Consider the following 16,107-nt stretch of genomic DNA (forward strand, 5'->3'; position numbering starts at 1 on the left):
CCATCTCATCTATTACCTTTTCAATGGAGACTACAGCATCAGCCAGCTCAGCCTTGGCTTAAAAGCCAGTATTGCAGTCCATAGGTAGGTGAAAAGTTACTGCAAGGCTGCAGGCAAGGGCAGTGGGAAGAGACACATGACTAGATGACTTCTGCACTTTTAGCTGTTTGAAAAGTACCACTCCCACTCTGAACAACATCTGGCCTTCCCTGCAAAGAGTGTACTATACTTGAAGCAGAGCACTCATACATAAATGGCTGTGTATGGAATTGCTTGCCAAAGAAGTTTCTAGCCTTTCCCTTTCCCCTAACTGCAACAGGGAAGAATTCTTATCTTTAGCCTGGTTTCCACATGAGGTTTTTCTGAGAAAGGGGCCTGGGACAAGAAGTCTGTCACGTAGCTAAGTAGGCAAGAAATCCTACTAATCCAATTTTGTTTGAAAGTTGCTTGTCCATATGATTTTTTTAAAGTAAAGTTTAATTTCAATTTTTTTTTTTCTGATATTACTTTGGGGTAATATTTAAAATTAGAGACATTTTGTAACCCTGTAAAATACATAGGGAATATAGCATTCCAGTGTATAAAAAGAAGGCAAATTCTTTAATCAAATAAAGAGCATTAGAAAATGAGAAAAACAAACAAAAAAAAGAATAATGTGCCAAATTTCCTACAATATTGAGACTCAGGTAAGGATGACTGTAGTGCTTCATAGTCTAAAATGGTTGTTACGCCAGGTGCGGTGGCTCAAGCCTGTAATCCCAGCACTTTGGGAGGCCGAGGCGGGTGGATCACGAGGTCAAGAGATCAAGACCATCCTGGTCAACATGGTGAAACCCTGTCTCTACTAAAACTACAAAAAATTAGCTGGGCATGGTGGCGCATGCCTGTAGTCCCAGCTACTCAGGAGGCTGAGACAGGAGAATTGCCTGAACCCAGGAGGCGGAGGTTGCGGTAAGCCGAGATTGCGCCATTGCACTCCAGCCTGGGTAACAAGAGCGAAACTCCGTCTCAAAATAAATAAATAAATAAAATAAAATAAAATGGTTGTTACTGGATAGATCCTGTTAGGAATACACCGTCCAAGTTTTGACTCTAGAACTTCAGAAGATTGTGGAAAATATGACCAACCAAGCTGATTATGAAGATGGAATGGAATGCATGTGGAAAGGGTAAATAAATTAGGATTATCTTCTACGCAAATAAAACTCTCCAGTCCATTCTACACACGGTATCAATTTAATCTATAACCCTGATTGTGTGGGACTGCTTGTTCCAACGTTTCTTGTGACTTTCCCTACTAAATTAAGTAAGACTTTGGCTTTGGCATATAAGGGTCTCCACTAAGGGCCTGTGTCATAGATTTCAAATTTGGACAGGTGTAGCCTTTATTTTAGCAGGCTGTGGTTATCAGGAAGGAGCTGTGTATTAGTCCATTTTCACACTGCTATAAAGATACTAGCCGAGACTGGGTAATTTATAAAGAAAGGAGGTTTACTTGACTTGTTCCTGGACCAAACCAAGGGTCGGGCTGCTTATTCTTGTGGCCCAATAACCAGATGCAGATGAACTGGGAGGAAAGGGAGTTTATTTCTGTAACCAGTAACAGGGAGAAGGCCTGAAAATTACTGCCAGGCCAACTCAAAATTACTAAGTTTTCCAGAGCTTATAATATCTTCTAAGCTACATGCCTACGTGTAAGTGCTTTCATCTAAAGATATAAATGATTAACTTCCTTTAATCTAAATCTATAACTAAGATCTGAGTCCTGAAGACCTTCCTCTGGGGCCTCAGTAAATTTACTTAATCTAAATGGGTCCAGGTCCTGGGATGATAACTCTTATCTTGTCTCCTGCTAAATCATGGAGGTTTGGGGAGTTCCTTCAGATCCCCAGTTGTCTGCAGAGACCTGAGGAGTTTCTTCAGACCCCCAGTAAAATCTGTTTAATCCTAAACAGATCCTGTTAAGAATTCCTTCATTATCTTGTTGTGCTTCAAGGCCTAGGAAAGGCCTGGTCAAAACTCTTGGTGGGCTTTTGTTACATTACAGCCTTTGTGTAAGGGCACTGACTCTATCAGCTTTTAATATTTAACATAACCACTCAATCAGTGCTGGAACGGTTGTTATGGAGGCCTGTCTGTTCAACTCTTATAGAAACCTGGCCTACCACAGACTCACAGTTCCACATAACTGGGAGGCTTCAGGAAACTTACAATCATGGCAGAAGGTGAAGGGGAAGCAAGGCATGTCTTTCTTACCTGACAGCAGGAGAGAGAGAACGTGCAGGGGAAACTGCCATTTTTAAACCATTAGATCTTGTGAGAACTCCCTCACTATCACAAGAACAGCATGCATGATCCAATCACCTGCCACCAGGTCCCTTCCCCGACAGTGGGGATTAAAATTCAAGATGAGATTTGCGTGGGGACACAGAACCGAACCATATCAGGCTGCCATCTGAATAGGGTGGGCACTGGTAGAACAAATCCAGATGTAGATGCTCACAGAAAAGGCACAGTTCCCAAGGGTGAAAGCGATCTCTACATAGGAGTGAGCAAGATGAAATATCAGGATATTTTAGCATGTGGGTGAATTACACCCGGATGTCTGCACAAACATTTAGCACTAGGAAGATCTGCTTGTTTAGGGTGTGGGGACAGGGCTTTTATGGAATGTGAGGACATAAAGACTGTCAAAAGTAAAGCCAGTAGCTGGAAGAGAACTGGGAAAGGACTTAGAGCAATGCCCAAAGGGGACGTCCACCCAGATACACTGGGCATAGCCGGGGACTGGATTTAAAGTAGATGTCTAGGTAGAAGAACTGAAGTACGACCTAAGGCTTAGATTAAGAAGAAGGATGTTGATGTGTACTCCTAATGGAATCAGCACCAGTGTTAGTCTGGAGGCCATTTAAGCATCTCCAGCTTTAAAACAGGCCTGATACCCGTGGCCTTGACTATGGTGCAAAAAAAGAAAAGAGAGAAATAGAATAAGGTTAGGACTAACAGACCCAACCCACTACTTTTTCTTCTCTCCACTTCTGTCCTCTACAAGATCGAGCCATGTCGGATAACTTTGACACCTGTTCTCCTTAGCTCTCCTTTCTCCCTGCTGTTTGCTTTCTCTAGAATATTGTTCTTTTATTTTCGCTTGTTAAAAATCATACCCATTCATCAAGGCTCACCTCAAATGCTATTTTCTGCCTTTCCTGTCATGCCAAATGGGTAACTTTGGTACCGTCCTCCTTTTGATCTTCTCTGTCAATTCTGTGCCATAGAATTTTCTTTGATGTTTTATACTCATCTACATGGTTCAATACAGCAGACACTAGCCACATGTGGCTATTAAGTACTTGAATGTGGCCAGTGAATAAAAAAGTAATATGTTAATTTTATTAAATTTAAATTAATTTAAATAGCCACTTGCGGCCAGTAGCTACCAAGTTGAACAAGGTAGTTTTATGACATCTTTCAAAGCACTTTCTCTTTAACAATTAACAGACAGGTTTCATACCTAATCTGTGTGAGGCTTGGTGATAGGTATTAGAAATATAGCACGATTATGATACAGTTCCTATCCTCAAGAATTAGCACAAATATCCTCCCTTTTACTACAGTTATTGGTATATTTTCTTATTTATCATAATATGCTATAAGCTTCTTAGTACAGGTATATGTCTTACTTATCTTTGTATTCTCCCAAAGCCAAACACAATGCATGCATATTCCAGGTACTGTAAGCTATTCACATTAAATTGCAAATCTGTTTTCTTGTGAAATATGAACCTAATCCACTGTCTAAAAATAAAACTTTCCTGATCTGTTTCAGACTTGAAAACACGGCAGCCATTATTTAATGTAATGTTCTTACCTGGGCTAAAATAGATCTTCTAATTCAGTGGTCAAAAATGAAAGGCCAAAGTGAATGGAGAAGGAAATAGAAAGTCAATGGGTAGTCTCTCTGTTTGGGGTCTTTCTACACTTCAGTGGAGTCCCCCTTGGTCCTATTCCCCAACCATGCCATCAAACCCAATAGCCTTATGTTCTTCTGTCTAGTCCACAACCAAAATCTATCCTCAGATTCGCTTTCACAAAATTAGCATATATGACTAATTAAAGTCAACATGCTTTAAGATTTTTTTACTTAAAAGGTTATCATAGCATTAAGGTAAAGCAGTGGTTTTTCAACTTATGCTATATTTCTTGGAAAACATACATTCTGTGAAGCCCTCTTAGAAACCCATGCCGGGTGGAGAGATTAGGGCCATTGTCTTAGTCCATTTTGTATTGCTATAACAGAATATCACAAACTTGGTAATTTATAAAGCAAATGAATGTATTTCTCACAGTTCTGGAGGCAGGGAAGTCCAATACCAAGGTGCTGGCATCTTGTGAGGGACTTCTTGTGTCATCCATGAGAAGGCAGATGGGTAAAAGAGCATGCAAAAAAAAAAAAAAAAAAAAAAAAGGGTAGAAGGGGGCCAAAGTCATCTTTTTATTAAAAACCCAGTCCCACAATAATGACATTAATCCATTTATGAGGGCAGAAGCCTCATGACCTAATCAACCTCTTAAAGGTCCCACCTCTTAACACGGTTGCATTGGGGATTAGTTTCTAAAACATGAACTTTGGGAGATTAGTTTCTAAAACATTCAAACCACAACATTCTGATCTTGGTCCCCAAAATTCATGTCTTTTTTACATACAAAATACATTTATTCCATACCAATAGCATCAAAAGTCTTAACTCATTCCAGCATCAACTCATAAGTCCAAAGTACCAATTGTCATCTAAATCAGGTATGGGTGAGACTCAAGACAGGATTCATCCTGAGGCAAATTCCTCTCCAGCTATCAGCCTGTAAATCAAGCAAGTTATCTACTTCCAAAATACAGTGGTGGGATGGGCAGAGAATGGACATTCCCATTCCAAAAGGAAGACATAAGAGGAAAGGGCCAAGTAAGTCCAAAACCCAACAGGGAAAATAATATTGTATTAAAGCTGGAGAATAATCTTTCACTCTTTCACTTAAGAAATGTCTAAGAAGTTTCAGATTTTCCCTACATCTGTCCTCTTTCTTTGAGACCTCACCAGCATCACCTTTAATGCTCCAGTTATGGCAATCTAGGCTTTTCCTAGCCTGCTCCTCCAAGTTCTTCGAGCCTCTATCCATTTACCAATTCCAAAGCCACTTCCACATTTTTTGGTATTCCTTATGGCAACAATTCTACTTTTGGTACTAAAATCTGTATCAGGATTCTCCAGAGAGACAGAACTACACAATTTCCCAACTCACATGTCAGTCTCCTCTGGAAATACCTTCACAGATATCACAGAAATAATGCTTTACCAGTTCTCTAGTACTCCTAATTTAGCCAAGTTTACATCTAAAATTAACCATCACAGGTATCTTTAATTTTTGCTTCCTGTAATAGGATGTAAAATTATAAATATATATAATATAATATACATATTATGGATATTAAAAATTATAGATACACTATAATATATAGAGATATTTATTATAGATATTAAAAAACTATATATATACATATATATGTGTATATATATATATAGTTTTTTCCCTCCCTTTAAAAATCAACTTTATTGAGGCATACTTTTTTCTTTTAAGCGGTCTTTATTTTTTAATTTTATTGAAGGTAAAACTTTTTTTTTGAGATGGGGTTTTACTCTGTCATCTAGGCTGAAGTGCAGTGGTGCCATCTCTGTCACTACAACCTGCACCTCCTGGACTCAAGTGATCCCCCCACCTCCACACTCTGAGTAGCTGAGACTACAGGTGCATACCACCATCCCGGGCTAATTTTTGTATTTTTTATAGAGAAGGGATTTCACATGTTGCCCAGGCTGGTCTTGAGCTCTATGGCTCAAGCGACCCACCCCTCCTTGGCCTCCCAAAGTGCTGGGACTATAGGCCGGAGATTATAGGCTGTGAACACTTTTTCATAGGTTGACTAAATTCCAGATTTTAGGAGAAGAGACACATGTCTATTTGTCTGTTTTGCTCAAGATGTTATCTCATTATCTAGCATACCTGCCACATAGCTGGCAATTGATAATTATGCATTCACTAAATGAATAAATGAGTAGATGAAAGAGTTTTCTATGTTCTTTTTCTTTTTTTCTTTTTTTTTTTTGAGACGGAGTTTCGCTCTTGTTACCCAGGCTGGAGTGCAATGGCGCGATCTCGGCTCACCGCAACCTCCGCCTCCCGGGTTCAGGCAATTCTCCTGCCTCAGCCTCCTGAGTAGCTGGGATTACAGGCACGTACCACCATGCCCAGCTAATTTTTTGTATTTTTAGTAGAGACGGGGTTTCACCGTGTTGACCAGGATGGTCTCGATCTCTTGACCTCGTGATCCACCCGCCTCGGCCTCCCAAAGTGCTGGGATTACAGGCTTGAGCCACCGCGCCCGGCCAATGTTGAGCATCTTTCATGTGCTTATTGACCATTCATCTCTCTTCTTTAAAGAAATTATTGCAGTATAATTTACATAAAATAAAATGCATCCATAATTAAAGATACAGTTTGAAGAGTCTTGACAAATGTCTATATTCATGTAACTATTAATACTACTTCAATCAAGATAGAAAATGTTTCTGTCACTCCAGAAAGTCACCTTGTGCCCTTTGGCTGCCAGTTCTCTCACACTCCTGGCCTTGTGCAACTATTGATGTGCTTTCTGTCACTGTAGATGAGTTTTGCCTTTCTTAGCATTGCACTTAGATGGAATTCTGCACTAAGTACTCTTGCATTTGGAGTACTCTTTTGCATTTGGCTTCTTTTGGCATATTTTTGAGATTCCTCCATGTCATTGCAGGTAGATGGATGATATTTTATAAGTGAAAATTCATGAATCAGTGAGCAGGTGGGAGGTCATAATAACAAGTGATATTTATTCTCTCTCTCTTTTTTTTTTGTAGAGATGGGGTTTCACCATGTTGACCAGGCTGGTCTCAAACTCCTGACCTCCAGCAATCCTCCCACCTCGGCCTCCCAAAGTGCTGGAATTACAGGCGTGAGCCACTGTGCCCGGCCTTGCCCAGCCAAATGATACTTATTAAACACTTGTTAAGTGCTTAGCACTGCTGAAGCTTTACAGATACATACTATCTTATTTAAATGTAATATCAACCCCATGAGGTGGTATTATTAACCCTATTTTAAAGAAAAAAAAACCTGAGTGACAGAGAGTATAAGTAATTTGCCAAATGTCACACAACTACCCAGTGGCAGAGCTGAGCTGGGATTTGAGTTCAAAGACTATAACTCTAGAGTCTGTGAAACCACCACACTATGCTCATTTATGAAGTACTGGGTAAGCCTTTGTTTTTTTTTTTTTTTTTTTTTTAAGTCTTACTCACGCTTGCCCAGACTGGAGTGCGGTGGCGCAGTCTCAGCTCACTGCAGCCTTCACCTCCCAGGTTCAAGTGATTCTCCCGCCTCAGCCTCCCAAGCAGCTAGGATTAGGGATTACAGGCACGTGCCATCACACCCAGCTAATTTTTGTGTATTTAGTAAAGACAGGGTTTTGCCATGTTGGCCAGGCTGCTCTCAAACTCCTGACCTCAAGGGATCTGCACACCTGAACCTCCCAAAGTGCTGGGATGACAGGCATGAGCCACCGCGCCCCGCCAAGTCCTTCCTTCTTTCAAAGCCCAAGCACTTCTGAGAGTTTCTGGTATTCATCCCGCTCCTCTTCCTCTTTTTCCTTTCTCCACAACATTCCCAGCCTCTTTTCATACCATATCACCTGAATAAGGGCACACATACACTTTCTAAACAAAAAGCCTAAATTGTCACTAGTAAACCAAAATCCTGGGGAAAAAACGAGCAATAGAGAAATAGAAAAAAAAAAGCAATTACATTTCTCATCAATGCTGACTTGCCTGATTTCAGGGGCCAGTGTTTACTTTCATGCTTAATTTGTCATGAGACTGGACAGGAACACACAAAAATGGGTTCCCCAACTCTAAGTCAGTGTTTATTTTGACAGAAATGGCAATCTACATTTCCACTGTATTATCAGAAGAATTACTATTGTTCTGCATGGTTTCCATAAGCTAGCCTAGTGCTGTCCATTTGTTTTTGTGTTAGTAAACATTTTAAACAAGAGCTTGCTTATTCATTATTCATTATATCCTCACAAAAGCCAAATTACTCTGGAAAGGCAGAAATTATAGGAGCCCCATTTTTCAAGGTGGCTGAATGAGTTGCCTGAGATTACACACCTACTTCTGGATGCTCTTCAAGGTTAATGATCAGCCAGGTCTAAGTGGCACCTCCCGGCATCACCCCCTAGCCCTTGCTCTGATACCAGGACAGTGGTCTTTTGGTTGTAAGTTAGAAGTATGTTTCCAATTTGGGTTATGCTAGTATTAATGGGAGATATTGTAATTCACTTCTCTAATCAAAGAACAAACTATTTCTTTATACTTTTAGTACAGGAGAATAGAGGATTTTAACAACAGATACCTTAATGACCGCCTTTTTTTCCTCCACTTGATTTCACAGACCAGTGACCTTTTCTATTTCCTAGTAAACAAACTTCATGAGTACCTGCCTGAGTCTAGGGATAAGAATGGACTTCAAAATCAAAGCCAAAGGGTTGACGAGCTGGTGTAAGTACTAACTAGATAATCATCGATTTTTTTTTTTTTTTTTGCTAGGGTGTTAAAGATAAATGGAGGACACTGGACAAAATATATACTGTATTAATGATTAATGGCACTGCAAGTTTTTCTTCCTATGGATTTTATTTTATGTTTATTTTCATTTATTTATTTTTTTTCTTGAGACGGAGTCTCACTCTGCTGCCCAGGCTGGAGGGCAGTGGCATGATCTTGGCTCACTGCAACCTCCACCTCGTGAGTTCAAGCAATTCTCATGCTTCAGCCTCCCAAGCAACTGGGATTACAGGCATATGCCACCACACCCGGCTAATTTTTGTATTTTTAGTAGAAACGGGGTTTTACCATATTGGCCAGGCTGGTCTCAAACTCCTGACCTCAGGTGATACACCTGTCTCAGCCTCCCAAAGTGCTGGGATTATAGGCATGAGCCACCGTGCCTGACCTCTTTCTGTGGATTTTAAAAAATAGCCTTCATTTTGTTCTAATTTTAATGGAAGGCTGCACAAGAAACTAGTAATATTTGTTGTCTGAAAGTGAGAAAAATGGATATCTGGAGGAGAGACAACTTTCACTGTATTCTTTTTTTTACCATTGACATTTTGAGCCAAATATTACCTCTCTGAAAATATTAAAAAGTTAAACAATAATTTTATAAGTGTGTGATTATCCTAAAAACTTTCGAAAAAACATACATACAAAAAAGAATGTAAAAATGCTTTAGTACTGAAATCCAGCTATTCATTCATTCAACTTTTTTTTTTTTTTTTTTTTTTGACAAGTTCTCACTCTGTCACCCGGCCTGGAGTGCAGTGGTATGATCATGGCTCACTGCAGCCTCAACCTCCCGAGTTCCACACTCAGCTAATTTTTGTAAAGATGGGGTTTCGCCATGTTGCCCAGGCTGGTCTCAAACTCTTGGGCTCAGGCCATTTGCCCATCTGGGCCTCCCAAAGTGCTGGGGTTACAGTATGAGTAATGTGTGAGCCACTGTGCCCCACCAGCAAATGTTTTTGAGTGTTTACTGTGTAGCAGTCAGAGTAGGCACTTAGCCAAAGTTAGCAATTTGATGTACAGAATTTATTTCCTGTACTTTTTTCTATATGAATATCTGGCAGCAGTTTTAGCAAAGATTACTACTTTTGTGGAATTCTGAGCTTCTGATGAAATCATGTCATTTCCTTGCCTTTTATCATTTTATTTTCTAGGGCATGCATTGAAATTATACAGACCCTAGGACTGATGTTCAGAGAAACAGAAACTGAGTTATCACGCCTGAACACATTGGCAGCTAAGAAGTAAGATCTTTTAGAAGGCATTGGGACTTTGTAGTTGAAACCTATTAACTATTCTTGTTGAGCACCTTCCAAAGCACATAATTCTCCAACTTCTCTGTTCACCCCCTTCCAAGTGTATTTCACTCTTTTTGTTTCTCTCCTTCCTTCTGTGATGAACAGATTAATTGGCACAGGCTGAGTTATCTCTGTCTCTCTAGATTATTAAGGGTACAAGGATTTTCTTAGCATAATTTTTTCTTTTGTCCTAGTCTGGTGAACTTGAAAAAGACCAAATGACTCATCACACATTAAAAGCCAGGGGATCTCCACTAGAATTTCCCAGAGTATCCTTATATCTACACAACAGAAAAATTGCAAAAGCAGGAGTTATAGAAGCCTCATTTACAATACAATCGTGTGAATTTATAGTAAGTGACTTTGGAGAGTTTATTAATACATAGGGTATGCTGCTGTAATAAAGATACTCTAGGCTGGGCATGGTGGCTCACGCCTGTAATTCCAGCAATTTGGCAGACTGAGGTGGATGGATCACCTGAGGTCAAGAGTTCGTGACCAGCCTGACCAACATGGTAAAACCCTGTCTCTATTGAAATACAAAAATTAGCTGGGAGTGGTGGTGTGCACCTTGTTCCCAGTTACTTGGGACACAGGCACAAGAATAGCTTGAACCTGAGAGGCGTAGGTTGCAGTGAGCTGAGGTTGCACCATTGCACTCTAGCCTGGGCAACAAGAGCAAAAACCTGTCTCAAAAAAAAAAAAAAAAAAAAAAGAGAGAAACTCTAATATATGTGGCCCAAAGAAGATTGTAATTGAAATCTTTCTCACATAACAGTTCAGAGTAGATATTCAGGCTCCATACACAAGGTGAGCCAGGGACCTGAGTTTTTTTTCCCCCTTTTGTTACTCTGTTTTCTTCTATCATGTTGTCTTTATCCTTGTAGTGGAAGCTGGCTGACCTTGATGACTTCATTATACCCTATGTGAAGCAGGAAGACAAGTAGAGGGCATTCCAGTTAAAAAAGAAAAAAAAAAAGAGAAGTAGAGGGCAAACAAGCTTCCTTTTTAAACAAGACATGTAACACTTCTGCTTACATTCTCTGGGTGAGAACTTTAGGCACATGGCCACACCTAGCTGCAAGAGAGGCTGGAAATGTGTCTGTAGTTGGGCAGCTATGTGCCTAACTTAGTTTTGGATGGTAAAGAGGACATCTGTTATTAAAAAGAAGAATGAAAGAATGTATAGTGGGGAACAGTAGCATACTTTGTCACAGAAACTGTGATTCTGCAGTTCTGCATACAGTCTGCTTGATTTTTTATTTTTATTTTTTGAGACAGTTTTGCTCTTGTCACCCGAGACAAGGGTGCAATGGCACGATCTCAGAAGCAAACTCTGCTTCTCGGGTTCAAGTGATTCTCCTGCCTCAGCCTCCCAAGTAGCTGGGATTACAGGTGCCTACCACCATGCCCACCTAATTTTGTATTTTTAGTGGAGATGGGATTTAGTTTAGTAGAGATGGGGTTTCACCATGTTGACCAGGCTGGTCTTGAACTCCTGACCTCAGGAGATTCACCTGCCTTGGCCTCCCAAAATGTTGGAATTACAGGTGAAAGCCACCACACTCAGCCACTTGATTTTTAAAAATATGTATTTATAAACTCTAAATTATATTCTTGGGCAATGTTGTGGCTAAAATCTTAACTTTTTTCCACCTTCATCAATTGTTTATCTAAATGCACTGCATTAAAAGGTGGAGGAATGAGCCAGAGAGGCGCATGCACGCCTGTAATCCCAATACTCAGGAGGCTGAAGGGAGAGATCACTTGAGCCTAGGTGTTCCAGGCAGCAGTAAGCTATGATCACACTACTGCACGTAGCCTGGGCAACACAGTGAGACTCTGTCTCTTAAAAAAAAAAGGGTGGAGCAAATGATGAGGGCCATAGACTCTAAAACAGTCAAAACATGTAATCTCAGCACTTTGGGAGGCCAGGGTGGGAGGATCAGTTGAAGCCAGGAGGTTGAGACCCGCCTGGACAACAAAGTGAGACCCCCACCTCTTGGAAAAAAATGTTGGGCATGGTGGCACATGCCTGTGGTCTCAGCTACTCAGGAGGATGAGGCAGGAAGATCAGTTGAGCCAGGAGTTTGAGACTGCAGTGAGCTATTACTGTGCTACACTGGGTGATATAGTGAGATGCTGTCTCCTGTCTCTTAGAAAAAAAAGGAAAAAAGAAAAACAGACAAAAACACTCATACCAGGGGAAAGAATAAGAACTCTTGGTAATATTTTTCCAGCCTGTTTATTAAAGATCTTTAAAAATAAATATTAATGATAATATTCATATATATGCATATGTATTAGAGACAGAATCTTACTCTGTTGCCCAGGCTGGAGTGTAGTGGCACTATCACAGATCACTGCAGCCTCCATCTCCTGGGCTCAAGCAGTCCTCCCACCTCAGCCTCTCAAGTAGCCAGGACGACAGGCACGTGCTACCACACTCAGCTAATTTCATTAATATTTCGTTGTTTTTTTTTTTTGAGACAAAGTCTCACTGTGTCGTCCAGGGTGGAGTGTGCATCCTCAGCTCACTGCAACCTCCGCCTTGTGGGTTCACACCATTTTCATGCTTCAGCCTCCTAAGTAGCTGGGATTACAGGCATGAACCACCATGCCCAGCCCTAATTTCATTAATTAATATTTCTTAAGCATGCTTGCTATGTGTCAGGGACTGTGGACATACTATACATAGTTTTTTAGACAGAGTCTCATTCTGTCATTCAGGCTGGAGTTCAGTGGCAAGATCTTGGCTCACTGCAGCCTTGACCTCTCTGGGGCTCAGAAGATCCTCCTACCATAGCCTCCCCAGTAGCTGGGACCACAGGTATGCGCCACCATGCCCTGCTAATTTTTTTTTGTATTTTTCATAGAGATGGGATTTTGCCATGTTGCCCAGGCTGGTCTCAAACTCCTGGGCTCCTGGCCCAAAAGTTCTAGGATTACAGGCATGAACCACTGTGCTGAGCCAGCATACTATGTTTTGTAGGAGGAGTGGGCAAACATTTCTGTAAAGGGTCATATAGAAAAATAGTTTTGGCTTATCACACCATACAATCTGTGCTGCATCTACTCAGTTCTGCTATTGTAGCACAAAAGCAGCCGTAAACAGTACACGAACGAATGGACACAGTTGTGTTCTGATAAAGCTTTCTTCACAGAAACAGGCTGTGGGCTGGATTTGGCCTGCAGGCCATAGTTTGCTGAGCCCTGATTTACAGCAAACGAGAAAATATTCCATGCCAAGCTAGTTCTTATTTTTTTATTTTTTTATAAACAGGGTCAGGCCGGGCGCGGTGGCTCAAGCCTGTAATCCCAGCACTTTGGGAGGCCGAGGCGGGTGGATCACGAGGTCAAGAGATCGAGACCATCCTGGTCAACATGGTGAAACCCCGTCTCTACTAAAACTACAAAAAATTAGCTGGGCATGGTGGCACATGCCTGTAATCCCAGCTACTCAGGAGGCTGAGGCAGGAGAATTGCCTGAACCCAGGAGGCGGAGGTTGCGGTGAGCCGAGATCGCGCCATTGCACTCCAGCCTGGGTAACAAGAGCGAAACTCCGTCTCAAAAAAAAAAAATAAATAAAAATAAATAAATAAATAAATAAACAGGGTCTCACTTGTTGCCCAGGCTGGTCTCAAACTCCTGGGCTCAAGTGATCCTCCCACCTTGGCCTCCCAAAGGGTCGAGATTACTGGCATGAGCCATCTCTCCCAGCTTGAATACTTCTTTATGTGATTGGTAGTACTGCCATTTTCCTAACCTCCAAGATGGAGATTCAACATTATTTTTGATATTTCTGTCTTTTCCCACATTGAAATTATCACTAAATCTGGTTATCTTTTTTTTCGACCTTTTTGTACCTACCTTTCTATTTACAAGTTGAAAAAAAATCATCCTTATTCACCTCTGTTGTATTGTTTTTATAGTTTTTTGTTTTCTTTAAAAGTATTGCTTTTAATAGTTTTGTTTTAACTTGGCTTTGATCACAGCAGCTCTCCTATATCAAGCCTCTTTCCTGATATTAGTAATTCTTTTAATGTCCTTCGATACATCTATTATATTGCTATAGTAGAGTCTGGTTGTAATGTTAACTTTTCTCAGCCAATTTTTATATCCCTAGGGTCAAATGATGTGACCCATAGTATTATGTAGCCCATTAAATATCTAATAAAACTGTGTTAGCTTTCTTTTTCTTTCATTTATTTATTTATTTATTTTCCCAATAGCCCTTCGGTCTAGCATATGATTAGTTTTCTTTTTTTTTGTTACCCAGGCTGGAGTGCAATGGTGCGATCTCGGCTCACTGCAACCTCCGCCTCCTGGGTACAAGCAATTCTCCTGCCTCAGCCTCCTGAGTAGCTGAGATTACAGGCACGCGCCACCATGCCCAGCTAATGTTTTGTATTTTTAGTAGAGACGGGGTTTCACCATGTTGACCAGGATGGTCTCGATCTCTTGACCTCGTGATCCACCCGCCTCGGCCTCCCAAAGTGCTGGGATTACAGGCTTGAGCCACCGCGCCTGGCCTAGTTTTCTTTTTTTAAGACAGAGTTTCACTCTGTCACCCAGGCCGGAGTGCAATGGTGCAATCTTGGCTGACTACAACCTCCGTCTCCTGGGTTCAAGCAATTCTCATGTCTCAGCCTCCTGAGTAGCTGGTATTACAGGCTTGCACCACCATGCCCTACTAATTTTGTATTTTTAGTAGAGATGGGGTTACACCATGTTGGCCAGGCTGGTCTTGAACTTCTGACCTCAGGTGATCCACCCACTTTGGCCTCTCAAAGTGCTAGGATTATAGGCATGAGTCACCATTCCCAGCCAAAACTGTATTAGTTTTCTATTACCATATAACAAATTATTACAAACTTAGTGGCTTAAAACAACATGCATTTCTTTTTCTGTTTTTTTTTTTTTTTTTTTTTAGAGATGGAATCTCACTCTGTTGCCCCGGCTGGAGTGCAGTGGCATGATCTCAGCTCACTGCAACCTCTGCCGCCTGGTTTCAAGCTATTCTCCTGCCTCAGCCTCCTGAATAGCTGGGATTATAGGTGCTTGCCACTGTGCCTGGCTAATTTTTGTAGTTTTTAGTAGAGATGGGGTTTCGCCGTGTTGGCCAGGCTGGTCTTGAACTCCTGACCTCATGATCCACCCACCTTGGCCTCCCAAAAGGTTGGGATTACAGGCATGAGCCACCGCGCCTGGCCACAACATGCATTTCTTATCTCACAGTGTCTGTGAATCAGAAATCTGGGCACAGCTTAACTGGATCACTTTGCCCAGGGTCTCACAAGGTTTCAGTTGAGGTGCTGGCCAGGCCATAGTCTCATCTGAGGCTTGGGACTCTTCCTAGCTCATTTGGATGGTTGTTGGCAGACTTAGTTTCCTTATAGCTGTGAAACTCAGGTGGCTTGTTTCTTGGCAGGAGAGTATGTCTGAGCTTAGGGAAGGCCTAAGCTCTCTTTTTCGGGGCTCACCTGATTATGGCAAGCCTATTCTGGATAATCTCCTTTTGATTAACTCAAAAGTCAGCCAATTAGGGGCCTTTATTATATTTTCAGAATCCCTTCACCTTTCCCATTTCATACAACATAATCACAAGAGTGATAAGACAAACATATCTAGAGGTATTGCTCATACTTAAGGGGAAGAAATTTGGTAAGGTAGGTACCAACAGGCTGGGAATCTTGGAAGCCACATTAGATTTCTGCCCACCACAATAACATAGACTGACTTAGGAGACTATGAACGTGGCCTTCAAAGTCTGTATTTTAAAAGATATATTTGAAATTCATACATTGGAAATAATAACCTAAACAATATAGTATTAAACTGTTGGGACTATTTTTAAGGCTGTGATGTCAGTTCTATAAGTCATCTCTGTTTTCAGGATGAAACTACCATTTCGATTAAAATTTCTTCTATCTATTATTGCCCTAGTGGATTTTAAATTAAGTTGGCAGAAGGGGTGGATTTCAAATTAAATTCCATTTGGGCAAATAAAGCAGTTAATCATTTCAGCATTTTCCTCTTTATTATTTTCATGAGTGGAGATTGTATTAGTTCAACACACTTTGCTGTAACTTTCTTGAAATGT

At 41.0% G+C, this 16,107-nt stretch overlaps 1 protein-coding gene across 1 annotated transcript in view; it reads left to right on the top strand.

Moving 5' to 3' along the window:
- Positions 1–16,107, top strand: part of CUNH12orf56 (chromosome unknown C12orf56 homolog) — a 107,811-nt gene that overhangs the window by 73,000 nt on the left and 18,704 nt on the right. Inside the window, exons 7-8 of the mRNA XM_032286808.1 lie at positions 8,536–8,642; positions 9,860–9,949. Of these exons, the coding sequence (XP_032142699.1) occupies positions 8,536–8,642; positions 9,860–9,949 (197 nt within the window). The remainder of the gene's footprint in view (positions 1–8,535; positions 8,643–9,859; positions 9,950–16,107) is intronic.

The sequence above is a fragment of the Sapajus apella genome, unplaced genomic scaffold, assembly GCF_009761245.1.
Source record: "Sapajus apella isolate SASKATOON/1434 unplaced genomic scaffold, GSC_monkey_1.0 scaffold2, whole genome shotgun sequence".
In the NCBI taxonomy this organism is placed as follows: domain Eukaryota; kingdom Metazoa; phylum Chordata; class Mammalia; order Primates; family Cebidae; genus Sapajus; species Sapajus apella.